General features: G+C 44.4%; 1 protein-coding gene across 22 annotated transcripts in view; it reads left to right on the top strand.

The window, feature by feature from the left end:
• Positions 1–14,874, top strand: part of FAT3 (FAT atypical cadherin 3) — a 426,083-nt gene that overhangs the window by 173,272 nt on the left and 237,937 nt on the right. For all 22 annotated transcript variants that reach the window (XM_080567237.1, XM_080567235.1, XM_080567238.1 and 19 more), the window contains one exon: positions 14,551–14,865. In XM_080567237.1, the coding sequence (XP_080423363.1) occupies positions 14,551–14,865 (315 nt within the window). The remainder of the gene's footprint in view (positions 1–14,550; positions 14,866–14,874) is intronic.

Genomic DNA, 14,874 nt, shown 5'->3' with positions numbered 1-14,874 from the left:
GGTACTACTGAATGTTTAAGAATTTACAGCATAAAATACAAGGAAGTGTTTAAAAGCTAAAATATTCACAAATGCCAATTCAAATGTTAAGTGCTTACGAATGCTTTAAACTACATCTGATGATGTAAGGCAAGCCATGCAGAGAAGCCTACTATGTGTTTATGGTCTGGCCATTTACAGAATGAAAATAAATCACTTCTTTTGCCCTCTTTCATTTAGGATAGATGTATGTGCAAGTGTATGTATACGTATTTTCACACATATCTTATCTGTCTGTACATATATACAACATCACACAAAGGTGTATAAGTGTCAGAAAGAGACAAAAGTCACTGCAGTGCATAATGAGCACGTAAGGGTTGTGTCCACAACAAAGCCCTTATTTTCTGTGTCTTCTTTTATTACGTCTCATGCTTGTGGTTTCTCTCAAGGGACTAGAGAATGTATATTGGTACTGCAACATTTCATTATTTGCTTTATCAAGATGTTGACTTTCCCCACCTCTTTAGGGAGCTCAGTCTGCCTCATCATAAGAGACTCTAAAATTGAGCTGCTGCAGTTCCTGTGCGTGTATGTATACACCAGCTGGGAAATACAGTGCTTATTTCCACTGAGTCCATTAGAGCCTTACCCTGAATGGGAAGGGAGCATCTGGGCAGATGCTGATGTCTCGGTACCCCTCAGATGCCAGACTGCCCTCTTTGCTTCCCAGCCCCTTGAACGGAGCCACATCATCTCCTGGAAGGGTGGGCAGGGAGAGCTGGCAGAAAGTACCATGACTTCTGAGGACTCTGGTGAGATAAAGGTCTGAGTTTTCTGTCTGACATGAAAGACAGTACTTAGGAGAAACGCAGCCACAGCACATTTATTTGATTCTCTCTGTTCTGGGCCAAAAGGAAGCACCCACTGAGTCACTGGCACCATTCCCAATGATCACGGTAGGGTTGTCTGCTTGAAGGCTTTTATCGTGATCCTCTGATTTGCCACAGTCCCTTGTGTATCTCAGCTTCCTTCTGTTTTCTTGTCTGAAGAAGAGTATTCTACCTTTAGAATACTTCTGAAGATGATAAATTTCAGACTAAAGCTACCAGAAGATTAAAAGAATAGTACTTTCCACTAATACACTCCGGCATATTCCCATATACTCTTTGACCCTTCGATTTATTATCACGCAGAGTATGGAGAGTGAAACAGAAATGCCATTACTGTCAGCTTGTTTAGGGTCTGTGCTAGGTTTGCTGTTATAACCCCAGCTCCATTTCTGCCACACTTTACACCAGCTAGAAAATTAAAGTTCTGACTCCCTTAATGATCATGTGCAGCGTTTTCCTGCAGAGTTGCCACAAGATTGCTCAAAGTGTTTTGGAAAAAATCCAGCATGGAAATCAATTTTAGTTCTTTCACCCTTTTATTTTTTAAATTTTATTTTACTTTATTTATTATCAACCATCTGTAAGTGGCTGTGGCCTCCTTGGGATACAACAGGTATGACAGCATGGGCAAGAGCGTGATGGCACTGTGGTTTCCCTGCAGAGGTGCAGCATTCATGCAAAGGATATCCCTTGGGGACTTCTTTGTGGAGGGTAATGCGCCAGTAGTGAGAGGTCTGGGGTGTAAGACCTATTGGTATGCTTAGGAGTGAGACCAGAACCACTCTTGTGTCTGTTCAAGGAAGGAAACTGAACTCATATCCTTCCTGAAGTGAATGGCAAGAGATGCTCCTAATCTTCTTGGCTTTGGCAAGTGATCTTTCCTTCAGAGGCCTGAACTAAATTTTGGCCTTCAGGCAATCCTCCTGCCTTTCCTCTGCTGCAGCCACCCAGATTCCTGCTTGGAGCAGAAGCAGCAGCTTGAGGTGTTTTTACACTCCCTGGACATGGAGGATGAAAGGGGGATTCTCTTTCTCAGCCTCTTTAGAGGGGAGAGGAGAGAGTACAGCTGAAAGTGTACTGAAGAAAACATGGAAAGCTTTGCTTCTGAGTGGTTTGTACAGTACATACAGTAATCCCAGTTCAAAATAAGATGCCTCTTCTTTGACATGCTGTCAGTTGCTACCCTGGCCCCCGTACATAGTTCTGTGATACAGATGGAAAACTTGCATTTTCTAGTCTCGGGGAGATCCCTGCAAACGGGTCTAGATAAAGCTGCAGGTTTCAGTGCATCCAGCTTGTGTTTCACAGCATAAAGCCTTGCAAAACAGTAATATTCTGCTACATCATGGAAAATATTTATGAAGTACGCTGCCTAGAGAGCCCTTACCCATCAGAAGATTTATTTTCAGAAACACAGGAGTGAGCAAACAATTGTTCTTACGAAGCCATGTTTGCTGTGTAAGAGTCTCTTGTCATCTGAGAGTTTCTACTCAAGCACAGAAGGGGACCAGGCCGTTTGCTGCACGTCTGTCTGGCCCGGTGCTCGGCATGGACGGAATGACGAACGTTGCTCTAGGCTCACCAGGGTTCACCTCCAGCAGCTGTGCTGCTTCTAATGCCTTGTGCACACCTCCAGAACAAGGTTTCTTGCATGACCCGGTGAGAAGATACAAGTAAGCTTCTGGCTTAACCCCTTACAAAAAGAGAAGGGAAGCGACTGCTGGTGCTGCTGGGCTCAGTCACACTCGGTGCCCACCTGGGCAGTGCTGTTGGGCGCCCACCTCACATCTGCGTGCTTGGGAACTGTGCATTTCGCTGTGCGTGGTGCAACTTCTGCTTTGAATCCCGAATCACCTCCCAGTGTAGGACATGGTATGTTTCTACAGACATAACTATTTTGGTGGTGAGGATTTTAATGTGGGGAAGGGGATTTTTTTTTCACTATATATGTTTTTTCCCCTCCGTGGGGATGGCAATTCAGAGACTTCTGGAACAACCAAATGGCGGTCAGGGGGATCAAGCCAGGCAATTTGGGAGCCACCCAGCACCATCCAGGGAACCCCCTTTCTCCAGGATCCTTCAGTAAGTGCAGCAGGACAGTGTTTGCAGATTCAGCCTGCTTAAAGGCCAGAAGGGACCAGATTGTCTGGTTTCATCCCGCTTATGTTGGATATAATATAATACTGCCTATTATATTTAATCTTCTTACCTCTCTATTTAGTAGTCTTCCTCTGACAGAAGTATATCATACATGTTCCACAAAATCTTTCTCCCCCAGCAGCTTGTAGACCTCATCTGCAGATATCTGGAGAGTGGAAAAATTATACCAGGAATTAATCACCCACTTTAGAAAAATAAATAATAAAGTAGGGTATCAAGCTGATTGCTAATTTTATTTTTCCTGGCTTCAGTTTCCAATCATTAGATGTTGCTCCACCTTATTTTGTTAGATTAAAGAGCCCTTTAGTTTCCCATATTTCCCCATGAACTTTGCATGGATTTTATAATCAAATTTTCTCTCCATCTTCTTTTTAATAAGCTTAGCAGATCGAAGTCTTAAACTCTCTTACTGTAAATCATTCTCTCCGCTTCTCATACTGTTTGTGGAGCTCTTCTTTTTATACCTTCTCCGATTTTTTGACATGCTTTGTAAAGCAGACTCCAGAGTCAGGTGCGGTGTCTCCCGACAGAGGGAATGCCGCTGTGCCTGGCAGAGGGGTTAAGCGGTGCTCCGGTGCTTACGCTGTGCATCACTCTCGCCTCTTCCCCGCAGCGTTTGTGTTCGAACACAGCGTGACTATTAAACCCCTTTCAGAGGTACTCATTCTCTCCTGTTTGACTACTCCTCTGGGTTTATTTTTGGATAGAGAAAAAGTTAAAGGCGTATTTCAGGGTTGATGTTATTACTCTTTTCAGAGGGCTACCCATTTGCTGTGGGCTGACAGGCAGCTGAAAGAAACAGCGGCAAAGGAGGAAAAACAAAAAAGACTCTATTTCCAGTATAATAAAAACTCAGTTCCAAGGTGAAAGTCTTTTATGAGGAGATGTATTCCTGACAGTCCCTTGTTTACCCTGGCCAGCCATCCCAGGCTGACTCTGCTTGGCATTGAGATCCATCAGAGGAGTCGACGTCCTTTTATGCTTTATTTCAGCCCAGGTAGAGTCAGCTCCACATGTCCTCCGTGGGCATCATGGTGGAGGGCAGGCACAGAGCACCAGGGAGCCTCCCCTGGCAGCCAGGCTTCGCCACGGAGCCGCCTCCAGTGCCTTTCAGTCCCTCCCCAGAGGTATAAAAAGCTGAAGCTGCTTGGGACAGATTTAGTAGAAGGGTTCCCAAAACAATCCCTCTTACAGTAGGCAACACAAAAGGTGGAAAGCTCTTCGTAAAGGAAGAGGAACCTGCACAGAAGTCCCTTGCTGCTGTTGTTCAGGCCAGGACTTTCATCAGGATCCTTTTGAGCATCCCGTGCCTTTTTTCTCTGTCTCCTCTTCCTGCTTTGGCTTTGCTCTGCTTCTGATCTCGTTTCTAAAATAACCGGGAGCAAACCCTTCTTTTTAAAATAGTTTCCCAGTCCTCCTGGCAGAGGACACATGGGTCGGACTTTGATCTCTTTATTAATCTACTAAAGAGGATGTACAGAAAATCTGGGTTACTCTGGGCATTAGGCAGGCCCTTTGTGAAAAAGTGCCTCCACGGGAGCGGGTTATTATCGAGGTTTAACAACTTCCATTGTTGATGCTAACAATGGGAGAATTTCTGCTGATACCGGCTGTGGGTTTCCTTTGGTCCCTTCCCCTTCCTTTGGGGGGCTGCACAGGTGAGTTTTATAATCCGAGCCAGGCTCAGGAAACAAAGCAGAACTCAGTTTGCTGGAGAGACAAACAGATACAGAGGCATAAATGTATAGAAATGTGCTGTAATATAGGAGAGAGCTCACAGTTTATAATTCGTGTGTAGCTGGAAACCCAGTAGCCACAAGTGCTTAAAAACAAACAAACAAACAAACAAACAAAAACAGCATTATCAATAGAATGAAATTATACAGTCAGCTGTTGACCTTTTAGAGTTACCTTAAGCAAATGTTACCCCATTACATCTTCCTTCTAGCATTTACAAGTGCCTGAGGTGTCTGAATTTGGGGAGACACCCACCACAGTCACAATATTGCACTTTTCATTTGTTCTGGTTGCTCTGCTGGCTGAAAAAAAATGAGCCTGCACATGTCCAGCAAATAGCAGAAAGCAGATCCCATAAATAGGCATCGCCTTTTGCTGTGTCTCGGTGACCAAAACACAGCAGCCCTTGTCCGTAAAGGTTGAAGGAGACGGCTGAAGCCGCCCGGCCTTGCAGCACATCCCGTCTGTCAGAGCAGCTTTATGCTCGGTCCCATCACTCTCCGACTGCACCGAGTGGGAAGCAGCACGTGGTAGCATACAGTCGTCGCTGGGGTTTCCCAGATCCTCACAGCCTGGTTTTACTGCAGGGTTTTAGTGCGCTGCTCAGCAGTGATGGAGTGTGTGAGGCTTTGACAGAGATTATTCGTAAATGCGGGGGGTTTATCGTATTTGTGCTTTTGAAGGCAATTTGGTTCTTCTGGAGATGTCCCACTGTGTATTTTTGTTTATCCATATAAGATTATCTTTATGATTTTTTTTCCCAAGCAAAAAAACATTAAAGCAAGCAGCATATGCGTATTCCTTCGAATAAATAGAGGGCTGTGATGGAAGGTACAGAAAGTATAATAAAGTCTAGTCAGGTTTAAATGTTGGCACATCTTATTTTATTTAATTCATAAATGGAAGAAGATAGAGAATTTATTTGACTAGGTGTCTGGTTCAGTGTCTTGATGATATGTTTGGAAAATTGCTCTGAAATTGATGTGTAAATGACCTTGAAGATGTCATATTTAAGCGATAGCTCATTTTGATTTGAAGTTGTAAGCCTTTTTTTCCACCTCCGTGCCCCAAACACAGCAAGCAAAGAAAACGTGACACATTGGGTTTAAGTCGTTTGAAAGTAAAGAAGGAAATCTTTACCTTCAAACCTCTAAAGCTAAGTAACGTGGAAGGTCAGGCACCTAACCTGAGATGTGCCTTAATTCCAGTGCCATGAAGGTGCTGTTTACCAGGAGCTCTGCAGTGCCACGGGCTCGGTGCTGCCTTGTCAGACCTGGGGAGCTCCTTTCAGTCCCATGAGAAAACCCAGATCTGGTGCTGGGTTGCACTGTCAGTTCAGGGCATAACATTCACCTTGTAACTTGCCTCAGATGTACATATATGTGCAAAAAATATGGAAAAATGCGTATGTTCCCTCTCATTATTGATATTTTGATTTGAGAGGGCACTGGCCAGACCTAAGCTTGAGTATTACCTTTAAGTAGCTGAAGTTCCCCCCAGCCATGGCAAATGAAGTTACATTTATGTTTTGCAGCCTGAGGCAGGGCTGGCCAGGGTCTGTGCTCAGGTGGGACACTGTCCCCAGCCCCGTGTCAGGGTCAGGCCCACAAAAGCCGTGCTGATGGGGCTGCACCTGATTTAAAGACCCCTGCCAGACCCGCCGTGCAATTACACCGTGTATCCAAGTCATACGGGGTATCCCTCACCTCAGTTGGCTGGCCAAAAACCTCAGAGGTTAGTTGGAGTTTCCATACTTAACGAATTGTCCTGTACTTGATCTGTTTTTTGTTGACTAACTGGGCATGTTTTGTCTAAACCATTGCATGGCTGTGTTTGGTTTTATGAGTGAAAGCTGTCTGCAGCCCCGAGGTACACCCAAAAGGCTGTGCACACCCCAGCAGCCTTCGGAAAGAGTCCACACTTGAAGTTTCCCCTAAAATGTATGGTGGCATGTCACGGAGAGTAAGAGCTGTAAACCTTCACGTTATCAACCTATCTATCTCTTGCATGCAGATATATTACATTTACTAACAGCAATGTTAATGTCCTTGTCACGGTCCTGACTGGATGTGATATTAATGCAATCGCATGCAATAACCGGATAAAAGGTGTGTTTGCAGACTAATCCAGTGTCCGTTGAAATAACATTGCTGAGGATTGGATTTTTAATTCTCTTTTACTGCCCTGGGAACTTGAAAATAATATCCACTGCAGAAACTGCATTTTGAGGTAACAGCAGATTTGTACATTCAAAACATCAGTAAAAAGAGAAAATTAAAAGTTAAGCCCTAGGCAGGAGTGTTACCTGTCCTGCATTGTTTGACGAACATGGTTTATTATGTATGTTTTACAATTGAACCAGACAAAAGAATATTAGAAAGTTCTACATAGGTATAACCTCACAAAGTTAATATTGCTTTTGGACTCGTTCCTTGGCATGATCTAATCTCCATTTAAGTCAATGGGGATATTTCTATTCACTTCAATAGGAGCTGGGTTTGTGTTTTAATATGTATTAAAGCTTACAAAATTCATGCAATAAAGTAAAAATGGGAGGACACACTTTGCACAGTGGGGGGGCTCAAATGAAGGTCCTGCGATAGCATTTAATCACCAGAATAAGGAGCCTGATTTCCAGAGCTGCCTGCTGGGAGCAGTGGGTGGCACAAGCGGCCGGCCGCCTTCACGCTCCGGTGGAGTTCGTGGTTGATGTGATGCTGCCGTCTGTAGTCGGGTCTGGCCCTGGTGATTCACGGCTTGAGGGGACTTGAAAAGGGGTGAATATAACGTGTGGTTTATTCTCAGTCCCACTGGCTCCAGTGGCCCCAGTGTTCTCATTCTGTCAGGCACTGGTGCTCAGATCCAGAGCGCATCTTCGTCACTATAAAGCCGTTCAGTCCTTTAGGTTATATTTACAGTTTACCCTTAATGGAGGTAATGGAAGAAATATCTTCTAAAAGAGGTATACACTTGGCTTTTATACACATCAGAGCCATTTCATGTGAAGTACCTAAATAAAACAGTGTATGCGCTGGGCGTAATGTCAGCTTTCTTTAAATCATAAATTTCCTTTCTTTATTGGAAGTGTAATTCCCGTCTATAAATCATGCTATTTTAGTTGGTTTTATGTTCATTGGTTTGATGAATTAAGGGCTTCCATAATTTTTATACTTTTCCTGCCTACGTTAGCTCTCTGGTAAACACCCTTCAGAAATCATGTAGTTGCTCCCTGTGAGGAATCTGGACTAGTTCTGACATTTGGGTGGGACTCACAAATCTCTGCACGACCCCGGCTCTGGGCACGGCAGCAGCTGGTGGTAGGAGTACTAAGAGGTGGCTGCAGAAACTTCATCTCAGGGAGGCCAAAGCAGCTTGGTAAACGCCTTCTTCCCCTCTGTGCCTCTGTGCTTTATACTGAAAACCTGAAAAAAAAAAGTCATTATAAAGCTTTAATCTGTGTCTTTTTGCTTACTTCTTTTCTTTCAACAAGGAAATGCAAGCAAGGGCCGTTGGGTGGCGGCTCGGTGACAAACAAGGTGTTGTGTTTACTACCGGGAGACTGGCAGAGCCTTTGATTGAGGGTCATGAATAATTAGTGGTATTTCAGAATCAGTGATTTTTCCTTTCTTCCTTTGAAACTGAGTGATGAAACAGAGTCCTGAATATTTTCTTGTCAGTATTCATTCCTGACTCTGCCTCATTCCCGTCATTTTAATTTGGGCAGAGACCAGCTTCTACTTTGCAGCAGTTTTGCACTGAATCCCCTTAGTTTTGAAGCTGGAGGAGGGAGATGCACACTTAGGGCTCTGGAAATGCTTTTTTTGTAGCACTTCTCATGGCACAAACCAAAGTGGCCCTGGCACACAGTGGTGGTGAGTCTGTAGGTCCAGAAGGTGCGTGCATGATTCTCAGTCCTTCCTAAAGCTTATGCATTTTTATAGCTACTCAGACCTCACATTTGCACTGGCGAGGAGCTGGCTTTGGTTGGAAGGGGCGTGCTGTACTCCTACATTCATTTCGCAGAGCCACCCAGCAGGTGGGAGCACTGTGGGCCTGCTGGCGTGGGCTCACCTCCAGGCAGCTCCTAATGGGGACAGGTTCTGCCCTTGCTGCCTCCACCACTCCTCCTGCCCACCTCTGTGGCCGCTGCTGGGTCAGGGTCTGGGCTGTTCACCTCATCTGGCCCTTCCTAATTTCCCAGTTTGAGGTGCAGGTCATCCTTCTCGCAGATAACTAGTGATAGGACTAGAGGGAATGGTGTCAAGTTGCACCAGGGGAGGTTTAGGTTGGAATTTGGGAGACATTTCTTCTCAGAAAGAGCAGTCAGGCATTGGGACGGGTTGCACAAGGAGGTGGTGGCGTCACTGTCCCTGGGGGTGTTCAAGGAAAGGTTGGGCCTGGTGCTTAAGGACATGGTCTAGTGGGTGACATTGGTGGTAGGGGGATGGTTGGACCAGGTGATCCTGGAGGTCTTTTCCAACCCTAATGGTTCTATGATTCTATGATCTTGTCTCTGACACTCTTCTCAACTGAATGACTGAGGAGAGCTGATGGCATTAAGCGGGGTGCCCCTGTGCAAAATCACTGCAGTATTTTGAAAAAGAAATAGCTAAGGTATCTCTGTAGTAATTTTTTGGTAGAAGTCTTTGGAAGCGTGGCTCATTCTTCCAAGTCAGTCCTCATCCTGTCTGCTCAGGAGCCTGCCTTGTTCATTTGCTGAAACCATGAGATTATGACGACTTCCACTGACAACTTCTATAACACAGGCTACTGAGCCACTCAGCAAAATCACACACTAAAATATTTCTGTATCTATGCCAATAACAATGGGTGGGTAGGAGAATAGGTTACAGTGGCTCATCCCAGTACCAAGACGCCAAACAGTGGGAGATTCTGGCCCGTCTCCATCACGCAGGTGCTCCTGCCAGGTATCCTCCGCGGTGCGTGTTTGCACTCTCCTTTTACTGACATCAACTCTCAACCATCAGACCTCGATTTGCTTTTCTCAGCGAGATTAAAGAGCCTCGTTATTCTCCTCTGTCTTTTCCCTGCCCGGCTTCTTACAGACCACCAAGTTGTCTTTTAATCTTGCCTTCCAAAAAAAACTAAACAGAATTGAACTCCTTTCAGTGTCTGCGCTATTGAGGGTATTCATGAAGGATGGTGTGACTCTTAGGAGGAACGTATGTGCGAAGCAGATATCCATGGCGATGGGCACCTATGTAAACACGCGGACTGACAGCTCCAGTAAACACTCTCTTCCAGAGCTGTGGCAGGTTCATTCATCACGCGACCTATACACAAAGTACTGTCAGACGTGTAAGGTAAACAAGCAGGGGGCAAAAAGAGGCTAGGAAAGAAATAATGCTTCTCTCTAATCCTTTTTTGTTTTAAGAGCCTCTTGGGTTTCCTGTGGCTGTAGTAAATACATAACTTTCCGATAATTTTTGAGTGGACTGTGTCATTTAAAGTGGTCTGCTGAAAGATGGGCAGCAAATCAGTGGGAGAGGCAAGAAGGAAATCCAGTTTGCTGATTTTTGTCCGCTTAATAGCCACTAGCTTCTCAATGCCTTTTTTTTTTTTTTTTTCCTTTTTGCCTTCACCCGTCATAATGCAGCCCCTCACTGCGTGCCACTTGCAGGAGCCATGCAGAAAACATTACCCCATTATTTTCCTGGGGAAAGAGGGAAAACAAGCCTTTAAGAGAAACAAGCGCACAACCTTTGCGTTGCTGGCACATTGCCGAGCCCGAGGGCTGCACTTCATTTACATATAAATGTGACCAGGATTTTAATCAGAGATTAGTGCACTCTGTTGTTATTTTTCACTTAGAGCGTTCATAATGCACGTGGTGCTTTGCAGATCGCATAGGACAAATGGATTTTGAGGATTGCAGTGGATAGCATATCTGTGGCACTGCTGTTCTGGTGGATGACCGGCTTTATTTCTGAGGGTGCCAGCGGCCCGAGGAAGTGCTGGCTTCAGTTCTTTAGGGATACTGCAAAATCAGGCAGTTCTTGCTGAGGGGGATGTAAAGAGCTGGCTTCGAGCCCGCTCACCTGGATTTCAGCTGCCCCGTGTGGCAATGCAGTAGTGTCTCCCTGATGGAGCATCCCGGTGGATGGGAACATCTGCTTTTCTGCCTCATTCATAAATGCGTCTGCAAAATCGTGAACTTCTCTTTTTAATGACTTCGAAATTTTCAGGATCTCTGCTGATATTTCTTGTTTTTTCATGATTTGTTTAGCTCAGGTGTCATTACCTTGTTCATATTTCTCTTCTAATTAGCAGGCAGCTGGGAAGAGTTTAGCACAAAAACTATCCCAGAAGAGCTTTATGGCTGCTCCCAGAGCCCTCTCCTCCTCTCTGTCCTCCTGTACCTGAAAATAAGCTTTTGGCCTTCTTTAGTATCTGTTAATAGCAATAAACTTTGAAATAAGTGAGGTATTTTCTGATTTTCTTGTGGTCTTATACAGGGATATTCTCATCCTTTTCTATACTTTCACTCGGCTAACCTCAGGTACCCCAGGGCCTACCCGTAGAAAGCCCCAGGGAATATCTTGCTGTTCTAATACCAGCACTATCAGCCTTTTTCCTTGGGTGATGAAGAAAATGGCATCACCAGTCTTCAGAGTTAGCACCTCATCTGAAAATGAAATTTGACATGTGCTTGAAAGGCGTTACCCAAATCTACATGGAGATATTGGTTAAATATTCCTGTATGTGTTCTTGTGGGTACAAACTTCAGACCCACGCTTAGGAAGTCATCAAGGGGGAACTTTGGAATATTTGAGAGTGAGGTAGAAGGGGAAGGGGATCCGAGGGCTGACACAGGGTCTCCACATGGAAAACCTGAAAGGAAACAAAGACCTCCTTCTCTATCCATCAAGCCGCTGTGTGTTGACAGGTTAAATGACAAGACATATTGAGCAAAAGGAATTAATCTGTATCTGGGACCTTTTAATAAATCAAAAGTAAAAGGAAGAATCAGTGTAGCAGACCCATTGGCAGCTGCTAACACTTGTTTCATCATCCTTTCCTTCTGAAATACACAAATGGAAAGGAACTGTTGCCAGGAGTCATAAAATGAAGGAAAGACTCGGAAGATAGATTTATTATCAGTTCAATATTGGTGAAATTCAGCTTCATAAACAGAGGTTAATCTGCTAAAACCTTCCTTGCTTGCACTGGGGGAAATCCCCCCTCATTTCAATTTTTGCTCAAAGATCTAAAATAATTCTTCTTGTCATCTGAATAAATCAACATCTCTAGAAGCACCAGTGTTCATCATTTTTTGCCTCATCCTTGCCCACGTGGATTTATTTTATTTATTTATTTCCACGGGGTGTTGTTTATTATGGGCTCTTCTCATCCCGGCGATGTAATTTCTCTTCTGGACTTCCAGGCATTTTCATCACACTTTGCTACATATTTCACCCATGTTTCTACAGAAAGTCATTATGTAGCACAGCCTGCTGCTGACAAAAATATTTGGAATACAGTCTGCCTTTGTCCTCCAGTGCCGTGTTGCTCACCTTTGTTGGGTGAATAATACGAGCAAGAAGGACATGGGCCTGGTGTTACTGCAAAGAGACCTAAGCCCCAAACCTGTCTGGAGCTGGTACTGCTCCTTCTTCTCTTTCTTCTCTCTGTATGGTTGATGAAACTGTAGGAAAATACCTGCCAGTTCAGACTAGTGTTAAAAAAAAATAATAAAAAAATCCAAACTTGAAAAAAGTATAAAAAAGAAGAGTTGTTCTAGAAGACAAGAACTAATACAACAGGCGTCCATTTGGTGCGTCCTGTGCTGCCTCCCACCCAGCACAGATTTGGATGGGGGACATCATGATCTGGAGCCTGACTCCCTGGGGACAGGCACCATCTCTTCTCGCTCAGGGAACTTTCTGTCTTACGCTGGGGAGTGGTGGTCCCTGAGGGTGGAAGTTACCTCTTTAGCCTCTTGCTGCTACCCATTATAAAAGCAATGCAGTAAGTTCACCAGTAGCCTTGAGCATAGGATGGGTTCTGCTATCAAATGGCCAGGGAAGTTCACACCAGGGCTGTTTAGATCGTTACAGATCAGAAGCTCTATCAGGCCATCAAATCAGTTCCTTCTGCTGATGTCTCACAAGCGCAGGGCCATCATTTTCATGGCTGCTTTTCAAGAATGGCTTCATCCAGTGTCATAAATGGAATAATTGCTGCTATCTACAAAGCCAAATTTGATGCATAACTTGTAAGACCGGGGCAAGGAATAAAGTAGATGAATTACGGCTGAACTTCACTTATGCCATTAAGGATTCATGATAGGACCAGTGAGGAGGAGCTCTTCCTGGCATCCCACACCCTGTGCACCTAAAAGAGGCACCCAAAGCCTGCCTGAAACCCCTCTCACATGCAGGCAGGGAGGTTAGCATCATTTCTGACTATTCCAGGGTCTTTAAAGCCTCTCTAAGACTTCAGGATGTCCTAGGAAATTTTAGGGTGCTCTGATAATTAAAAAAAAAAAAAAACTAAAGGCAAAAAAAGACACCTACCTCCCTTGCTAGCACTGATCTTAGAGCTCCACTTCCCTCCATAATTAACTGATGATGTTGTTCTAAGTAGCATCAAGCACATCTGGGACTAAATTCAGGTTTCTTGCCTTACTTCTTCACTAGTTCCTCTCTATTAATGACTTGAATTGCTTGGCTGGAAACTGTCCTTTCAATGTATCTATCTCAAGCTTGAGACCCATCATATTCACGTGCCGTCCAAGGTTTAATGCTGGATAGAAGAGGAAAATGCTCTTGGGATAGGTGTCACAGAAGTTACGGGAAAGGGCACTTGCTTATTTTGATGTTGGTGTGAATGCGTGTGTGGTGCTGGTGTACTTGATCCTTGTGTGTTTGCAGGCAGCACTACAAGTCAGTGAAAGCTCTGACTACACAAATATTAGCAGGTCTTTTAGTGCTAGCAGGTCTTCCTGGTATAAGGGCCCTGTATCTGATATTGCTGAAGTCATGGTGGGTTTGGTCCTCATTTCATGAGTAGGATGGCTACCTAAATCACTTTAGGTAGACTTGAAGGTGCCTTGAAGTCCTTCGCTCTGTTACAGACAAATGCATTCTCTCCTAGTTTCTTAGGTGCACAAAGGAAAACAGCCAATGTTGTCTTAGACCAGTAAGTAGTGTGGGCAAATCCTTCCTTCCTCTGTGATGAAGGAGAATATACTGATTGTCTAAGAGCTTCTACAAGGCTAGCTTTCAATTGCTCGTTATCTGGGATTTTGGCAATGTGCAATGACTTTTCTCAATATTTAATTTGCTGTCTATTTTCTGAACTTGAATGTATTATTTTAAACTGTCCCCTAGGGCTTTTTCTTCAGCAAGGGCACTGGCAGGATTTTTAAATGAGTAGCCACCTTCCCTTGTGCAATTCACTGTCAGTGGTGATTTCCCTCTACCACAGTTCATACAAGCTCGCACTACTGGCAGAAGATGATGGCATTTCTTCTGTTACTCTGCCAGCTCCAGTCCCAGCAGAAAACTGATTGTGACACTAGGACACTTAGGAAAAGCCATCTTTTTTCCCCCAAAAAATTTTGTGGTACAAAGGACTGAGATGTTGAGCAGGGTTTTGGGAAACAGTGACTATTTTCATTATATGCACATATTTATCTTTTGTAAGGTTGAAGCATTTAATAAATCTGAGTACATTTCTGTAGTACAGCCAAATTAAAAGAGATGTGTTTTTTCATTGATCCTCTTCCTGAGATCTTCTGCTTGCTGTTTTTCTGCAGGAGTTATCTACACAGCAGATATTCTCGATCGGGAGACGACCAAGTCCTACTGGTTGACGGTGTATGCGACTGACCACGGGGTCGTCCCGCTCTACACGACCATCGAAGTCTACATTGAAGTGGAGGACGTGAATGACAATGCCCCTCTCACCTCTGAACCCATCTATTACCCAGCCGTCATGGAAAACTCCCCGAAGGATGTATCTGTCATTCAGATCCAAGCCCAGGACCCGGACTCCAGCACCAATGAAAAACTGACTTACCGGATTACAAGTGGAAATCCCCAGAATTTCTTTGTAATCAATCCCAAAACAGGTAACGAAA

Source organism: Anser brachyrhynchus (assembly GCF_964034855.1).
Source record: "Anser brachyrhynchus genome assembly, chromosome: 1".
Taxonomy (NCBI): domain Eukaryota; kingdom Metazoa; phylum Chordata; class Aves; order Anseriformes; family Anatidae; genus Anser; species Anser brachyrhynchus.
This window is presented reverse-complemented; position numbering and strand designations above follow the sequence as displayed.